The 18,157-nt window shown below is 42.4% G+C and overlaps 1 protein-coding gene across 1 annotated transcript in view; it reads left to right on the top strand.

The window, feature by feature from the left end:
* The window catches only part of f3a (coagulation factor III, tissue factor a), an 89,358-nt gene that overhangs the window by 36,722 nt on the left and 34,479 nt on the right, over nucleotides 1-18,157 (top strand). The window contains exons 4-5 of the mRNA XM_077508941.1: nucleotides 4,053-4,234; nucleotides 4,319-4,487. Coding sequence (XP_077365067.1) covers nucleotides 4,053-4,234; nucleotides 4,319-4,487 — 351 coding nt within the window. The remainder of the gene's footprint in view (nucleotides 1-4,052; nucleotides 4,235-4,318; nucleotides 4,488-18,157) is intronic.

Genomic DNA, 18,157 nt, shown 5'->3' with positions numbered 1-18,157 from the left:
ACAAATTGAGGCCGTTGTCCTCACTTTTGAAGCAAACCATTCAGCTTCACCGCGGACTTTGAACTTGAAATCGCACTTGAAATTGTCATCGAACAACCCAAACAACACAGTGGTTGTTCTTTGCAATCTGCTTCTGAGCAATTTGTTACCCACCCTGCCCACCCTTGCAATGCAGATGGTGCGCACCACTGCCCTGCCATTTACTGCCCCCGCTTTCGCGCCTGCAGTACTTCTTTTGGGCCACACGTTGTCAGCCTTTGTGCTCAACAACACTTATCTGATTTCAATGAACTTGCAGTCCATTGTTCTTCTCTTGCTTTTGCTCATTGTGTGGCTCACCGCCGCCGCGTGCCTTCCTCGTTCGCCTGTCGACGGCTCACCTGTTCATGCCAAGACACTCGCTTTTGGGGGTCACCTTTTGCTTCCTGTCATGGGCTTTCTTCTTGCTCCTCCGTGGACCGCACATCTCTGCCGTTCGTGGCTCCACGTAGCCGAAGGGGGGGTCATGACATCATACGCCCATGACATGACACATAGCTGTCAAAGGGAGGTCATCACAACAGGACTGGACCAGCCAATCAGGTCCAACCTCCATGACCTCACTTCCTTGGTTACAATTGAGGGACGAACCTCGCCCACCTTTGTTGACCACCATCAGCAGGTACAAGATACACCTGTGATTCTTCCTGTGGTTCATCCAAGATGACTTGGAGCTTTTAGCTCCCACCCATCAGGCACCTATGGGTGCATTTGCCTTTCCAACTGATGCAGGACCCAAACGGTCCCTTCCCAAACAGTGGTTTCAGACACCCTGGCGCCTAATGGCTAACACATTTTTGCTGCTGTTGTGTATGAATGCGCTAACGACATATTTAAAGTGGCTAGGGCCAAACCTAACCGCCATAACGCCATTGAATAGCCAATTAAATTTGTGCTTCACCCATTCGCACACCTGCACTCATACGTATGACACCATGTGCATAAACAAACTTCCTAGAAAGTGTACAGTGACTCAAATGATCTTCAGCAGACTCCCCAAACGACTAAAGCGATTGGTAAGAAATGTGCTTTTAGCTACTGCTTTTATTAGCTTCTTATTTAAAATAAGAACCTTAACTGTTAACGCTGTTAGTCCAAACACCGTTAACTTTAAAATGGCAAAACACGCGAGTCACGACCGAGATTCCTTTTGCCTAACAACGCGTAGCAAACAAATTACCAATCTACCGTCTCCCGACAAAACAACCAAAAGGACTACGCTGGTCCTCAATCTGCCTAGCATCACGCTAAGCTGAACCAAACTAACCACGAGACAGTTTGTTTCTTCTCGGTGTCCCAACCAGAGCACGCTCACACGCAAGGTGTGACCGCGCTGAGACTTGACATGCTGCACTAATCTGTTTGATACATCAACAGCTCAGTTGTGAGAACGTCTTCTCGGCCTGCATGCTCCCTTAATACAGCTTTCTTTTGCCCTAGGAAGATCCAAAGTCATAGTAAGAACCGAAAGTGCCCCCTTTCAGTCACATTGACATGACATTCCTACACAGGCCTTTAGACAACTATTGGACTTCTATTTTTCACTCTCGTGTTCTTCTCCTGTTGCGTCTGTTACTTTCCCCTTCCACTCTATACACGACACGTTGTGTAGACCTAGAGGGAAAGATAACATCATAGCCAACTGCCGAGTCTAGCTTTAGCAAAGGGAGGGGAGGGGTGGGTTTGCACCAACTTTGTACTCTGGTAACTGCATTGTTGTGCTTCACCTGTCCACCTGCCGATGCCACGTCTAGAAGTGCCGACCGAAACGTTCTGTCGAAGAACGTTTCCATCGCCAAAGGGAGGATCTGTAACGATTATCGGCCGGTTGTAACTTTTTGCAACCTCAGTTCCAAAGGAATTGAGCTCCTGTGGCCTGAACATGCCACTGTGGGGGGTGGGGAGCACAAGAACATCCCCCACAAACAGACAAATGCTCTGATTGACACGCGCACGCGCACACACACACAAATCAGGACTGTAAAAGCCTTCTTAGAAACTTGACTTTCTTATTTTGCAACAGAACAATGAATTATGAAATGTTATGTTTGCCATTTGTGAAATGTTGACTCCATGAAATGTCATGAAAATGTTCCATTGCAGTGGCAGATTCTCCACTAAACTTTCATGTGTATGCACGTTTTAACAGTGTAAGCTAGGTAACATTTCATTTGAGGTATTCAATTGTACGTGTTGCATTGATTGAATTCTGACCTTAGAATTTCAACAAACATGGGATCCAGATTCAATCTGATTAGTCTCTACCAAAACCTTCTCTAAGCTGGTAACTTTCCACTGTGGTCTCACCGGCCCCCCTGGTGTGGAGGCCGCCGCCTTCCCAATTTAAAAGCACACTCCCTGCGTGCTGCTCTCTCTCTTCCGCTGCTCTTCTCCGCTGCTCTTTGGCTCCCGCTTCTTCGCTGCTCCTTGGCTCCTTCCTGGTCTCCATCGGCGCGGCTGCCAGACAAAGGGCTAGCCCAGCTAGCTTAACCTCCAGCACACGGCAACGCACAGAAGCCATCGCGTGTAGCGACAGGCGCAGCGAAACACGCTGCTTTTAGTCCCTGCAAAGGCTCAACGGATGGTGCTTTTCCCAAGCACCGAGGCCTCAATCAAGAGGGCCTCTTCCCAGCCAGCAGGTTGACTCCGTGACGCTCAGTTGGCCAGCCGGACGACCTGTCTCTCCCTCTCCTGAACTGAACCTTCTTCATCCCTTCTTCAAACGGGCTTGGCGAGTCTCCATCCAGGGTCCTGCTTCTGAGACCAACCCCCTCTGTAAGTGCAACTTTGCAGGCCTTCGCCCTAGTACAAATTGGTGCAAACTAGGTTGATTGTGGGTCCCATGTTGGTTTGATTTAAGAAATCTATCACCTTGGTTAAGACCGTTTCTCTTTTCTTCTTTTCTTCTCCTTTGATTATTTTTATTATTTTAGTTCTCGTTTCATTTCCTATCATAGTAGTTAGTTTTGCTTCTTGAAATTCTAAGTAGATTATCCCACCTAGGTTAGAGAATAAACGTGCACAAAACTCAACCCCTGGTTTACTGTGTGTGTGTTTCATCAATTTATAGTGACCTCTAAGCTGAACAAAGAACTCACAAAATTGTAGTAAGGGCACAACCTTCATTTTAATGACTGATTCAACGAGGTTCTCATCTGTTATCCTGATAAAATTATCAAAAAGAGATGTGGTGCTCCGCAGGCAAGCTCAACTTAATTTAAATATTAAGTTTGAGTCTCCTTCAATTAATGAGCCAATTGATTATTAATTTAATAATAAACAATTATTGATTTAATAATTAATTGGACCGATTTCCCTTACACATGTTTTGATGCATTTTTATGCTTTATAAAACATTTATGTCTGAAATTTGGGAGGCTTGGAACGGATTAGGGCATTTACATGGAAAATGCATCTCTACTTACAAATTTTTCTACTTAAGAACTTTCTTCCAGAACCAATTAATTTCGTAAGTAGAGGTACCACTGTATAGCAAATGTGCTATCGAAATAAACTTGCCTTGCTATGCCTCGTGAAGGGGCTGAAAAATCAAAACAAACTCATGAGAGAGATAGTAAAACCAGTCTGGTGTTCCCTGTTGCCCCGCGACCCGACCCTGGATAAGCGGTAGAGTAAGGTGTGTTGGGTGGATGGGTGAATGCTGCTAAACAGTAGTGGGTGGGATGGATGGATGGATGGATGGATGGATGGATGGATGGATGGATGGATGGAACAAGCAGCATACACCTTCAGTTGAATGTTCCAATCTTGTTTTATTGTAAAACACTATACAATACAAACGGAGAAATTACAACCCAGGTTTACTGAGGTGTTCTGATGGCTGAGTAATGACAGTAACTGACTTCACACAGTCAACTCACAACAAGTGTTCGATCACCTTTTACATTCAAACTGTCGTCACATTTTAAAATTGACAATTTATGAGCGGTCAAACAAACTATCACTACTTTTTCTGCCAACAAACCACATCTGATCAGCATCTTTTTTTCTAGCTGATATAGGTCGACCTGATTTTAAGCTGGAGGTGAGCAACAACAAAAGCAAGACTACACTGTTTGTGACTGAGCCACTCACTGCATTGTTTAAAGATAATCGCCAGCTGAACATCAGAGACGTTTTCTTAGAGAAACTACAGTATAAAGTTACATATCGTAAAAATAAGAGCTCTGGCAAGGTAAACTTCATCCGTCATCAAATTCAGCATGAATTGCAAATGAATGATGAATTCATTATTTCTCTCTTCATCCTGTGCTTTCAGAAAGTGTACATCTCAAAAACGAGTGTAATAGAGCTGACTGATCTGGATCAAGGAGAAAGCTACTGTTTTAACGTTCAGGCTTTCATTCCAAGCCGCAGCATCAATAAACAGCTGGGAGAGCTGAGCCAAACTCAGTGCTCCGATGACGACAAACAATCCGTCTTTGATGGTGAGTGTTTGATGTGTTGCGCTACACAAAATAAAGATAAGATTACACATTAAGCTTCATATATACTGAATAATAGAGGACACTGACTATTCTGTCTTCACTAGTGTTTAAGAACTAGCTCTACAGATAGCGAACAGCTTTTCCAATAAAGACCAGGAAGCCTCTTGCTGTTTGGTAATTTACTGGATGAAACTGTAAAACTACAACATACAAAAAATAAAAGTACATTACAATCACGTTATATAAAGTTTTAAACAATATAGATTCACATCATTTACTAAATATAGCTGCAAATCCTACAAAACGGGATCATTAATAGCTGTTAGCATAATGCTACTTTACATGGGTGCTACCATCAAAATGCTACGCTAACTAGCGCCTAGTAACTTATGCCACATTGAAACTTAAAAAACAATTTAAACGTCCGATTCAATAACACATTACAGGTCAACACTCATCAGAATAATATACTTACAGACAGATATTTATGGAGCCAAAATTAAACTCTCTAAGCTTCAACACTGGATTCGTTGTGTAGCCGTGTAGGAGCTTTGCTTGTAGTAGAATGCACTACGGCAGCACTCGAGGGTCAAAACACACAAAGGCGCAAACTTCACTTTCTTCACCAGAGGGCAGTACAAGCACTATCACTATTCAAAATCAATGATTATGTCTGTATCATAAATGTGCATCACATGTCGTCAAACTAACCATTAATATCAATCAACATGCTTTTTCCCTTTCACCAGAAGGCAGTACACAGACAGATAAATATTTTCAATGATTTTATTAAAGGGCTTGGGCATGCACTGCATTAATAGCTTATTATGACCGCTCGCCGCTGATCTCCATTAGGGGTGCAACGGTACAGGTAGCCTACGGCACAGTCCGTACCTCGGTTTTTGGGCTATGGTTTCGGTTCGGTTTCGGTACGTGATTTGTGCATAAAGAGAACAATGTTTTTCCTCCAAAATTCCTTTTATTTTGCTTGTCAACAAAAATTGCATTGTGCAACAACAGTTTTAACACTATGCAGTAGTATAAAATATGTATACAAAATAATAAAAATAATAATAATAATAACTAGAGCTGGGAGCAGCTATAAAGGACCCTCGCAACCCGGGCCACTTTGGGGTACTTGCACGTTGGGGTACTGGCATGTTGGGGTACTGGCACATTGAAAGCAGAATTTCTCTCAAAATGGCATAATAAACCTTTACATGTGGATTTTTTTTTTTTTTTTTGCCAGGTGTGATGAGTGTGTAAAGCTCAATGGGTTTTGGTGAATGTTAACATCTGCAAAAATCAGTCTCCTTTTTTATTTTTAGGCAATGAGTTGCCCTGATTGGTATTTTTTGTAAAAGTATATATACACATCATCGCTTGTTGTACTCATTGCACAATGTTTCTTTTATTGTCCATAGAGGCTATCAAAAATAAATAAAACAAAAATAAAAAAGTACATATGTTTGGATCGGTCTGATGCAAGTGAACATTTTGAGTGGTGGAAAGTAAACAAATATTCATAAATGACTTAGTTATCACACTTCGAATTAGTTTAAAAATTTTGTACAAAATACTGTATGTGGGGTATTTTTTTTTTTATGCCTCAAGGGCTAGGTGGCGCTGTATTTATAAATGAATGTTGTCATAGAGATACCTTCAGGCCTAGACAATAAACGTACATGTCAAGTTTGGGATATTTTTTGGAGCATGTACTGGGGAGTTGTTAAATATATCATTTTTTCCTTTAATTGCTAAACACAAAATTTGATGCCCCGCCCTTATCATATAGTATTTCGAAAAAAGTCAAGATTTTTTTCCCCGTTGTTGGCTCAGGTCTTGACATGTTCCAGGTCAAGTTTGAAGCAAATTAGATGAAACGTGTAGGAGAAGTTGAAAAAAGTATGCCCCCTGTAAATATTAGTGTTGTTCCGATACAGTTTTTTGGCCCCCGATACCGATTTCGATACCCAGTTTTGCAGTATCGGCCGATACCGATACCATACCTAGGGGTGTCCCGATACAATTTTTTTTTTTTTTTTTTTTTTTTTTTTTTAAGAGCTCAGAATTGTTCATTCGGTAGTCTTACCGATTCAACGTCTTATCATCATTGCTCTTATTTTTATTTATTTATTTTTTTTTATTTGTATTTTTTGCGTGCATGTTTATGTGTGCGTGCGTGCGTTTGCGTGCGTGCGTGCGTGCATGTGTGTACAAATACGTATAAATTTATACTCATTAATTCACCTTAAACCTTATAAAAATCCCATTACCCTTCACCTTAACCAGGTACTTCAAAGTCTCACCAGAGTCGTGAAGTTCAAATGGTCAGGAGACCAGAGAAAAGGTCAAAAAAGATAAAGAAAGATAAATCAAAGTGAAATCCAGCACCGGCCAGATACTTCCTGCCTTCCCCATGGTTACAGAATCAGAGTCTTATGCTGACCCCAGAAGCCTCTAAATTCCAACAAATTAACGAGATCTCAAGAGTCCGGAGGAAAAACTAAAGAGAGGAAGGAGGGAAGGATCGATGAGGCAGAGTGAGATCCATGGAAACCAGTACATCCAATCCATCAAAGTGAAATCCAGCACCAACCAAACCCCTCCTGCATGGTTACAAAACCAGAGTCTTATACCAACCCCAGAAACCTCAAAATTCAAATAAATTGAGGAGATCTCAAGTGACCAGAGGAAAAACATAAGAGAGGAAGGAGGGAAGGATAGATAAAGCAAAGTGAGATCCACAGACACCAGCACCCACTGATTCAACGGGCTGTGGGAGGGAGTGGCGAATTCTGTTTGAGTTTCAGTAGATGCTGGTGCGATGGAACTGGCATGTATAAGGACCTCCACCAAAGAAAGAGGCCGTCAACCGCGGCCCAGCAAAGCGAGCACCTCCCCCCCCGGAATCCCCCAGGCCGCGGCAGCACCAAGGCCACCCCCACGCCACCCGAGCGGACACCGGTCGGCGAGCCGACCCAGACGCCCGGAACACCCCCGCCCCAGCCCCGGCCCACTCCCCCGAGCCCAAGGCCGCAGAACGAGGCCTGGCGGGCCCCCACAGCGCCCCACCGGTCCCCAGCCTCCCCCAAACCCGCCACCCGCCACGACCCAGGCCCCGCCACCCCCCGGCCCCCAAACCCCCGAACACACCCCGACCCCCAACACCCAATACCTCCACCCCCCCCAAACAAGCCGCCACCCCCCGCAACCACCACCTCCCGCCCCGCCAACCACCCCCACCCCTCCCGAACCCCGCGAGCCCACCCCACCCCCCCACCCCCGGAAACCGGCACCGGGCAGCAGCGCAGAGAGGGAAGGCGTGCCCACCCCACCTCCAGCCGTGCGGAAGGAACACAGCGGCGGGAGGGGGGAAGCAGAGGAGGAAGCACCGGGGGAGGGGCGGGACACCAGAACACCGAGCCCGGTGGGAAGAGGCCCCGGTCGTCGCGCCAGCGTACTAGTGACACCTAACCCTGTTACTGAGTCCGCCAGCTCGCCGACTGGCGAGCTCTACCCTTATCGGATACAGATCCGATATCAGTATCGGATCGGGACACCCCTAACCATACCGAAACCTAAGGTTTTTTTTCCTCAACATGAAAAAGCTGTCCTGCCATTGGTTCAGAGCATTCAAGGGCCAACAATAGGATATCTTAGATCGGCATGCAGTGAGCAAATGTCGTCCAAAATCCTATAGGAGGATCCTGTGTGACGTATTGTTTATGTTTCGCGCATTGCATCATGGGAAAGGAGTGGCAAGAAGCAATGTGTTTTGCATGGAGTTCAATGCTTTCGAACATTTGGAGGAGGATTAAGAGAAGCAGATGGTTAAATCTTGTGCCATTCCTCTGTCTTAGCTATCCTGGATCGCTAAACGTGGAGGCTAATGAGAAAGCCGTCCAGCTTTACGAGCAGAGGATCAAAAGGCATATCAGAATTGTGTTATGGATTTCTATAAATGAGAAGTGGGGGAGGGGGGAAAGTGCCTAGTTTTATACTTGAGTGTCCACATGTTCATCTTCTCCGAATAAATAATGCATTCTGCATCTGTTTTGATACCTGCCGATCTCACTCCTTGTGTATACGCAGCATCTATAGTTGTTCCATCCTGACAGCTCCATTAAAGGTGCTACAATGCTAGTATGCTACGTAGAATGGCTGCATGTTTCTCCAAGACTGGATTTGAAAAGAATTTTGTCAGCTCTGATATTCATTTGTTAAAACTAGACCACATGCCATTGAAATTCTCACACACAGTACAACTCTCACTGGACTAAAGTCACTGCATTTCCCAAAATAAAGCAAGAATAAGCTGTGTTGCTTGTTGACATAATTCCCCCATGGAACTATTGATTGTTGACTGCATGTTGATTGTTTTGAGGGGTTGGTTTGGAGTGACGTTCCACAAACTTAAATGTAATGCAATAGTCTGCCTGTGTCCAAATTCACAAGGCTGGGTCCTCCGAAGTCCGAATTTGTCGGTTGCATGACGTCACTCCCGGCGCGACTGATGTACACTTCAATGAAGAATAATTACCCAGTATTTGTGCAGTATTTGACACGATTGATCATAATATACTGTTAGACAGGCTGGAAACGTGGGTGGGATTAAATGGAACAGTCCTTAAATGGTTCAGGTCCTATTTGGAGGAAAGGAGTTACTTTGTGACCATTGGAAATTTTGAATCTGATCGAAAGGCCATGACATGTGGGGTCCCTCAAGGGTCAGTCCTTGGCCCCCTGTTGTTCAGTCTGTATATGTTACCTTTGGGTCAAATGCTTCAGAACGCCGATGTTGACTATCATAGTTATGCAGATGACACACAATTGTATTTATCAATGTCCACAAATGACAGCAGTTCTATTAACGTATTGTGTCATTCTCTAGAGCAAATTAACAACTGGATGAACCAAAATTTCCTTCAGCTGAATGAAAACAAAACAGAGCTCATTGTTTTCGGCAATAAAGAAAAGAGGATTGCTGTTAAAAAACAGCTTGAGTTTATTCTTTACTCTAAATAATATAGTAATAGATTTAGAGGGCCGATATATTATTATCCAGGTAATATTAATAAAGTATATCCATCCATCCATTTTCTTGACCGCTTATTCCTCACAAGGGTCGCGGGGGCTGCTGGTGCCTATCTCAGCTGGCTCTGGGCAGTAGGCTGGGGACACCCTGGACTGGTTGCATAAAGTATATACAATTGGTAATTTATATGCCCCAAATAAAGATGACCCGGATTTTTTCCATGAATTTTTCTCTCGGTTACTCGATTTAGCAACAAATTCGACTATTGATGATGATGATGATGAAGCTTTATTACAGACTCGAAGTCCAAACACACACAGACCAATAAAAAATAAATAAATAAATAAATAAAGCAGAAATACATACATATCAATATACACTAAGAAGCATTATATAAAAGACAACAGTACCAATGTTTCCAGAACTGGGACTGATATCGTATAGCACTTCGACAGATGTTTGACAAATGTACAATAATTTCATTGTTCGAATCATTTAACCGACAGACAAATTTAAACATCAAATTTCTCAATGTTGCCTGCAGTGTGTTAACTCTTTCAGTTACAAACATTTCACTTGCACTAGACCATCGAGGTCGATTTAATAGTACTCTCAGTGCATCATTATAAGCTATCTTAATTTTTTGTAAGCTAGTTTGGGTATAATTTAACCACAAATGGGCCGTATACAGAGGAGTACAATATGCTCTGAACAGCGACAGCTTCACCTCCTTAGTGCATGCATAAAACTTACGTCTAAGCATATTTGCCTGTACATATAAAACCCGGCGCTGCCTACAAATATCATCGTCATCAGACATTTTGTCCGTAAAGAAATGGCCAAGATACCTGACTTTATCACAAAATAAAAGATCATTATTCAGAAGCCTGAAAGTTGGAAGATTAAGTTGGAAGATTACTATTGTTATTGGAGGTGATTTTAACACGGTCTTAAACCCATTAATAGATAATTAATATTCTAATATTCTAATAATACGATATATACAAGGCGATTACGATCCGCTAAAGTAATAGATGAATATATGGAGGATTTTGGCCTCAGCGATGGCTGGAGACTTCAAAACCCAACTAAGAAGGAATTTACTTTCTTCTCTGCGGTGCACCGATCATTCTCAAGAATTGATTTTTTCTTTACAAATAATTCTATTGTTGATAAAACTGCTATAAAAATACATTCTATAATTATAAGTGATCATGCACCAGTCTCCCTCACGCTACAAATGGACTCTAGCTTTAAACTACCCCCGATATGGCGTTTTAACATCTCACTACTGAAAGACGTAGAGTTTGATAAAATTATTAGAAGGGAATGGGCAGATTTTTTGGAAATAAATGACTCTCCAAATATATCTCCATCTCTTCTCTGGGAAGCAGGGAAAGCGGTAATTAGAGGGAAAATTATATCATATTCAACTTATAAAAAGAAACAGGATCAAAAATTAGAAAAATACCTGGAAGATAAAATTAAACAACTAACGGATGAATATGCATTCAACCCAAATAATCAAATATGGACGGAAGTACAGAATAGAAAAATACAGTTAGATAACATGTTATCTAAAAAGACAGAGTTTATAATACAACAGTTGAGATATAATAATTTTGAACATAATAATAAATCAGGTAAATTTCTGGCAAATCAACTTCAACGAAATCGGGAAAAATCTCTTATAACGGCTATTAAAGATATAAATGGTGAATGCACACAATCACCAGAAGAAATTAACCATATTTTTTATAACTATTATCGAAATCTATACTCAGTAATTAATAGACCTAATCCTGAACATATTAGGTATTAGGTATTCCTAAATAGCTTAAATATACCTCAGTTATCTACTGAACATAAAGATATTCTAGATGCCCCGCTTACTATAGATGAGTTGTATCGTGCTTTAGACAGTATGCCTCATGGCAGAGCACCTGGTCCAGACGGCTATCCGGCTATATTTTTTAAACATTTCTGGTTAATGTTTGCTCCATTATTTCTAAGAGTAGTAACTGAAATTAAAAGTAAGGGTGATATACGTCAAGATATGAATATAGCAGCAATTAAACTTTTATTAAAGCCAGAAAAAGACCCCACCCTCCCGTCAAGTTACCGACCGATATCACTAATTAATACCGATATTAAAATTATCGCTAAGGCTTTGGCATCTCGACTAGAGACAGTAATCTCGACAATTATTCATAGCGATCAAACAGGTTTTATTAAAGGTCGTCATTCTACTAATAATATTAGGAGGCTCTTTAACTTGATTAGTATGTCACAGCGGTATGATAAAAAGGCAGTTGTTATTTCGCTGGATGCAGAAAAAGCCTTCGATAAAGTTAACCTGCCCTTCCTCTTTGCTGTCTTAAATAAATTCGGCTTCGGGGAGTCATTCATTCAATGGGTCTCAATATTATATGACTCTCCTAAAGCTACAGTTACTACTAATGGGATTACATCACAGAGTTTTACTCTACAAAGGGGTACAAGACAAGGGTGCCCAATGTCTCCTTTATTATTTGCTATATTTATTGAGCCGCTTGCATTAGCTATACGTCAGGATAGACGGATCCAAGGAATCCACTCTGGGACAATAGAACATAAAATTAATCTATATGCCGATGATATATTACTCTATTTAGAAGAACCTGCTATCTCGTTAGGGGAAGCATTTAACTTAATAACTAAATTCTCTCACTTATCAGATTACTCTATTAACTGGACAAAATCAACATTATTACCTATTACAGAAAATTCATGGAACCCTACAAGTCAGGATCCACACTACTCCTTTCCTACAGGGAATTTAAAATACTTAGGGGTTAAAATTTCACCTAAGTTAACTGAATTAACTTCTTTAAATTGTTTACCATTATTGGATAGCATCCGTAGTGACCTGGAGCACTGGAATAATCTTCCGATCTCTTTAATAGGACGGATAGCTACTATAAAACTGAAAGTTTTACCAAAGATTAATTATTTATTTTCAATGATTCCATTTAAACCTACGTCTAACTGGTTCCAATCGCTGGACTCTGCTATCATAAAATTCTATTGGAATAAAAAAAAAAAGCCAAAATTAGTCTATCTACTCTTCAGGAAAGTAAATCTAAAGGAGGTTTAGAGGCACCAAACTTTATGTACTATTATATAGCTAATCAACTACAATATCTTGTGCTATGGACACAACCCAACAGAGATACTAACTGTTGGTTGGAATTGGAGCAGAAGGATTGTAATAATCTTAGACTGTTAGATTTACTCTTTATTACAAAATCAATAAAACAACATAATTGTTTTAAAAACCCAATGATAGCCGCCACCCTGACTGCCTGGTGGAAGGCATTAGAAATTACAAACTCCCAATTGGCGCCCTGTGGGCTCTCTCCCATTTGGCATAACCCCGACTTTCAACTTAATAATCAGTCGTTCCATTTAAGCTTATGGGAGCAGAAAGGAATTACACACCTTCATCATCTTTTCTCAGATAATAAGTTTATATCGTATACAAACTTGGTCCAAAAATATGAAATAAAAAACGGAAATTTCTTACATTATCTGCAAGTCAAAAATATGGTTAAGAAACAAATCCCAACACTTCAGGATACGCTCCAACTGCCTGTCTTAGCTAAAGATATTATAAAGCTTTCTCCAACAACAATAAAGAAAATATCAAAAATATATAAGTTATTTTTATACACAAATAAAACGTATTTACCGACTTTAAAATGGGAAAAAGACTTGTCTATAGCTCCGGAACCAGACTTTTGGACCCAAATCTGTGAAAATGTATTTAAAATGACCAAACAGACAAATTTGCAACTTATCCAATATAAGATACTTCATAGAACATATATTACACAATATATGATGAAAAAAATGGGACTCTCTGACTCCGACATTTGTCTCCAGTGTTCACAAAACACTGCCGATACTTATCTTCATGCTTTATGGTCATGTACTCCAGTGCTGCATTTCTGGACTAAAATCTTGGAAAAGCTCGCTGATATATTAAATGTAGGCTTCCTTTATCTCCAAGATTGTGTTTACTAGGTGACTTAACAATAATTGAGCTACCATGTAAACAATCTCAATCTATACTTATAGCCCTTACTATTGCTAAAAAAAATAATCCTTGTCAATTGGAAAAATAAACAATCTCTAAATATCGACCACTGGTTAAACTTACTAATAAATTATATCTCAATGGAAAAAATCTCTGCCTTAAATAAAAATCAAGTATCAAGATTTAAACAAATATGGTCTATGTACATAGAATATTTTAATCTTAATTTGGCAACTTAATCCTGCCTAGATTCTGCCTGTTAACGAGAGCCACCACATCGTTACAACTTTTGTTTTCGCTGCTTCTGTATTTGGTATTTTGTATCTGATTGTTTTTATTTTTATATAGTCAGGAACCTAGTTGCTGCTAGTGGGCTCGAGCACACCACACTATACGACACTATACTCACTAACTCCTTAAGATTTATTTCTAGTGGGCACTAAGCATCAACACTTGGTGTTACTGCATGCTAATTAGTCAATTTTCTTGACGCCGTGGGGCTGGGCTGCTGGGGGGCGGGCGTGCCACCTACACCCGCCGGGTTGGGTGAGGCCCCGCTGGTCGCTCCTCTTACTCACTTCACTAGTTTTGCACTATACACTTTGTAAATATACACATAGGGCACACAACACATTTCTTGGTGGGGTGGGGAAGGGTGGTAACAACGTCTTCACCCTTCAACTCCCCTCCAATTTTAATGCACATCATGTCCAAGGGGAGGGGTGAGTTGGGGCGGGGAGCCATCAGGGGGGATGGACTGCAGTGCCTGGCAGCACTGTGGTCCCCCCCATCTGTGTCCCTGCCCCACCACTTTGTCCCTCCATTTCCTTTTTTAATGCACCACACATATACATATTCATTTTTTTGGGGGGATGCGGGTGTATCGGAGTAGGCGAAATTTTTTCCCTCTGCTCCGACTCACCTGCTCCCAATTTTAATGCACCACACGCACACACTTGTATATACACTGGGTGGGGCCACATTCACGGTGTAAGGGTAGAGCTCGCCAGTCGGCGAGCTGGCGGACTCAGTAACAGGGTTAGGTGTCACTAGTACGCTGGCGTGACGACCGGGGCCTCTTCCCACCGGGCTCGGTGTTCTGGTGTTCCGCCTCTCCCCCGGTGCTTCCTCCTCTGCTTCCCCCCCTCCCGCCGCTGTGCTCCTTTCGCACGGCTGGAGGTGGGGTGGGCACGTCTTCCCTCTCTGCGCTGCTGCCCGGTGCCGGTTTCCGGGGGTGGGGTGGGGTGGGGGGGGACTCGCGGGGGGCGGGGTTCGCGGGGCGGTTGGCGGTCGTCGGGGGGGGCCGGCTTGTTTGGGGGGGGGTGGAGGTATGGGTGGGTGGGGGGTTGGGTGTTGGGGGTCGCGGTGTGTTCGGGGGTTTGGGGGCCGGGGGTGGCGGGGCCTGGGTCGTGGCGGGTGGCGGGTTTGGGATGGGGTGAAGGGGGGTCGTGGGGGGATGGGGGCTGGGGACCGGTGGGGCGCTGTGGGGGCCCGCCGGGCCTCGTTCTGCGGCCTTGGGCTCGGGGGGCTGGGGCGGGGGTGTTCCGGGCATCTGGGTCGGCTCGCCGACCGGTGTCCGCTCGGGTGGCTTGGGGGTGGCCTTGGTGCTGCGGCGGCCTGGGGATTTCAGGTGGGGGGGGGCGGTGCTCGCTTTGCTGGACCGCGGGTGACGGCTTCTTTCTTTGGTGGTGGTCCTTATGCATGCCAGATCCATCGCACCAGCATCTACTGAGACTCAAACAGAATTTGCCTCTCCCTCCCACAGCCCCTTGAATCAGTGGGTGCTGGTGTCTGTGGATCTCACTTTGATTTATCTATCCTTCCCTCCTTCCTCTCTTTAGTTTTTCCTCTGGTCACTTGAGATCTCAATTTATTGGAAGTTTGAGGTTTCTGGGGTTGGCATAAGACTCTGGTTTTGTAACCCCGCAGGAGGGGTTTGGTTGGTGCTGGATTTCACTTTGATGGATTGGTTGTACTGGCTTCTATGGATCTCACTCTGCCTCATCGATCCTTCCCTCCTTCCTCTCTTTAGTATTTCCTCTGGTCTCTTGAGATCTCGCTAATTTGTTGGAATTTAGAGGCTTCCGGGGTTGGCGTAAGACTTTGATTTTGTAACCATGGGGAAGGCAGGAAGTGTTTGGTCGGTGCTGGATTTCACTTTGATTTATCTTTCTTTTCTCTTTATTTTTTCTGACCTTTTCTCTGGTCTCCTGACCATTTGAACCTCACGACTCTGGCAAGATTCTGAAGTACCTGGTTAAGGCGAAGGGTAATGGGATATTTACAAGGTTTTAGGTGAATTAATGAGTATAAATTTATACGTATTTGCACGCACACGCACACGCACGCAAACGCACGCAAACGCAAACGCACGCAAACGCACACACACACACACACACACACACAAAAAGAGCAATGATGATAAGACGTTGAATCGGTAAGACTACCAAATGAACAATTCTGAGCTCTTTAAAAAAGAAGAAGAAGAAAAAAAAAAAAACAGCTTCAGTCACTGTCTTTAGAAACTAAAGACCAAGTTCGAAATCTTGGGGTACTAATAGACTCAGACCTGACCTTCAGCAATCATATTAAATTCATCACTAAAACAGCCTTTTACCAGCTGAAAAACATATCCAGACTGAAGGACTGCATGCTTCTAGCAGACCAAGAGAAGCTTATCCATGCTTTTATCTCCAGCAGACTAGATTACTGTAACGGTCTTCTGACTGGACTCTCTCAAAAGAACATGAGACAAGCTGCATTTAGCTATTATGCTGTACACGGATGGAATATGCTGCCGACAGAAGTGAAGTCAGCCCCGAGTGTAAATGCTTTTAAATCCTGGTTAAAAACTTTGCTTTTTTCTTATACCTTTGATTAGGGACTTTTAAACAGCTTTAATTAAGTGTTTTTTTTTAATTATTTTATACTTCCTTATGTTAAATGTTTTACAGTTTGTTGAATAATGTTTTAAGATTGTTATTGTATGTTCTTTTTAGTCAATTTTGCAACCTATTTTCATTTATTTTTCTTCCTCTGAATGTTAACTATTGTTTCTTGATGCTTATGTGTTGTCTTTCCTTGTGTAAAGCACATTCAGTTGCCTTGTGTATGAAATGTGCTATACAAATAAACTTGCCTTGCCTTGCCTTGCCAGTATTGCACAGGGCTTTGTATTAAAGAGCAATTTGTCCCCAAAGCAGATGTGTGACCAGGAAACAGGTGAGTCGGACCAAATTGTGTCATAATCCCACGTCTCATATAGTTTTAAATTGTCGCCAATACATCTCCGTAAACCTCCTCCACCCTTCGGCCGTTAACGTGCTTAAATAACAGCAAGTCACCCGCTAACTTTCTTCGTGTATGGTGTTTCTATACAGTCCGCCATCTTTTCTGCCACACAGCCATCCGCAAATGCGCTAAAAATGTCAACAAAGGATCCTCTTATATTAGCGTTGGAATTAATGGTATCGGCATGTTACTTGTGAGTAATCACCGATACCGATACCACTGTTTTAATGCAGTATCGGTATCGGAACAACACCAGTAAATATGCAAAAATCAACAAAAATGGGACATTGAAAACTTCGTAGGTCACTTCCTGTTCAGTTTAGCATATGGGTCCAAGAGACTTTTTTTGTAGGTCTTGGGCTCCCTCGGACACCAAAAAATATTCGTAGCTCTTGCTTAAACTGGGGCTGCTTCATTAAAATTTCTAGGGGGCGCTATTGAGTCTTTTTTTTTTTTTAAATAGCACAATACACAACGAAATATTGCTCATTTTGCTTGGCCAGATGTGTCTGCAAAGTTTCATGAGTTTCTGTGCGAGTTTAGGCCCTCAAAATTGGCGTTGTTTCCTTGGCTAACAGTGTTTAGCCATGCCCACAGCGATTCGCGAAAACTCACAAACTTCGCGTTGTGACATCATGAAGGCCGAAACCCTCTTCTGAGCAAATGATGAGGAGAAGATTGGAACAGCTCATGATCCAAAGCACACAGCATCTTCTGTAAACATGGTGGTGTTAGTGTAATGGCAAGGGCATGCATGGCTTTCAATGGCATTTGGTCAGTTGTGTTTTTGATAATATGGCAAAAGACAGAAGCAGCCCGATGAATTCTGAAGTGTATAGAGATATCATTTCTACTCGGATTCAGCCAAATGCAGCAACGTTGATTGGCAGTGCTTCATAGTAGAGATGGACAATGAACCAAAACATACCGCAAAAGCAAACCAAGAGGTTTTTTTTAAAGCAAAGAAGTCGGGGTGTGAATTGCCTATTGCCTGACGATTCGATTCATATCGCGATTCATAGGTCACGATTCGATTCGATACCGATTAATCCCGATACGAATTTGTAAATCGCTTGTTGCGATTTTTTTACTCACATTTAGAAAATACTATTCACTAAAATTGTGCATGTACACTGTATTTGTATGAAAAGATTTTAGATTTGTATGAAAAGGTATTATTTATTTATCTGAAACTTCAGTCTTATAACTGTGAGCTGTATTTAACAAACAGGTTGTAATCCGTTTGATGTTTGAACAGCATTG

Source organism: Festucalex cinctus, chromosome 20, assembly GCF_051991245.1.
Source record: "Festucalex cinctus isolate MCC-2025b chromosome 20, RoL_Fcin_1.0, whole genome shotgun sequence".
Classification (NCBI taxonomy): Eukaryota; Metazoa; Chordata; class Actinopteri; order Syngnathiformes; family Syngnathidae; genus Festucalex; species Festucalex cinctus.
This window is presented reverse-complemented; position numbering and strand designations above follow the sequence as displayed.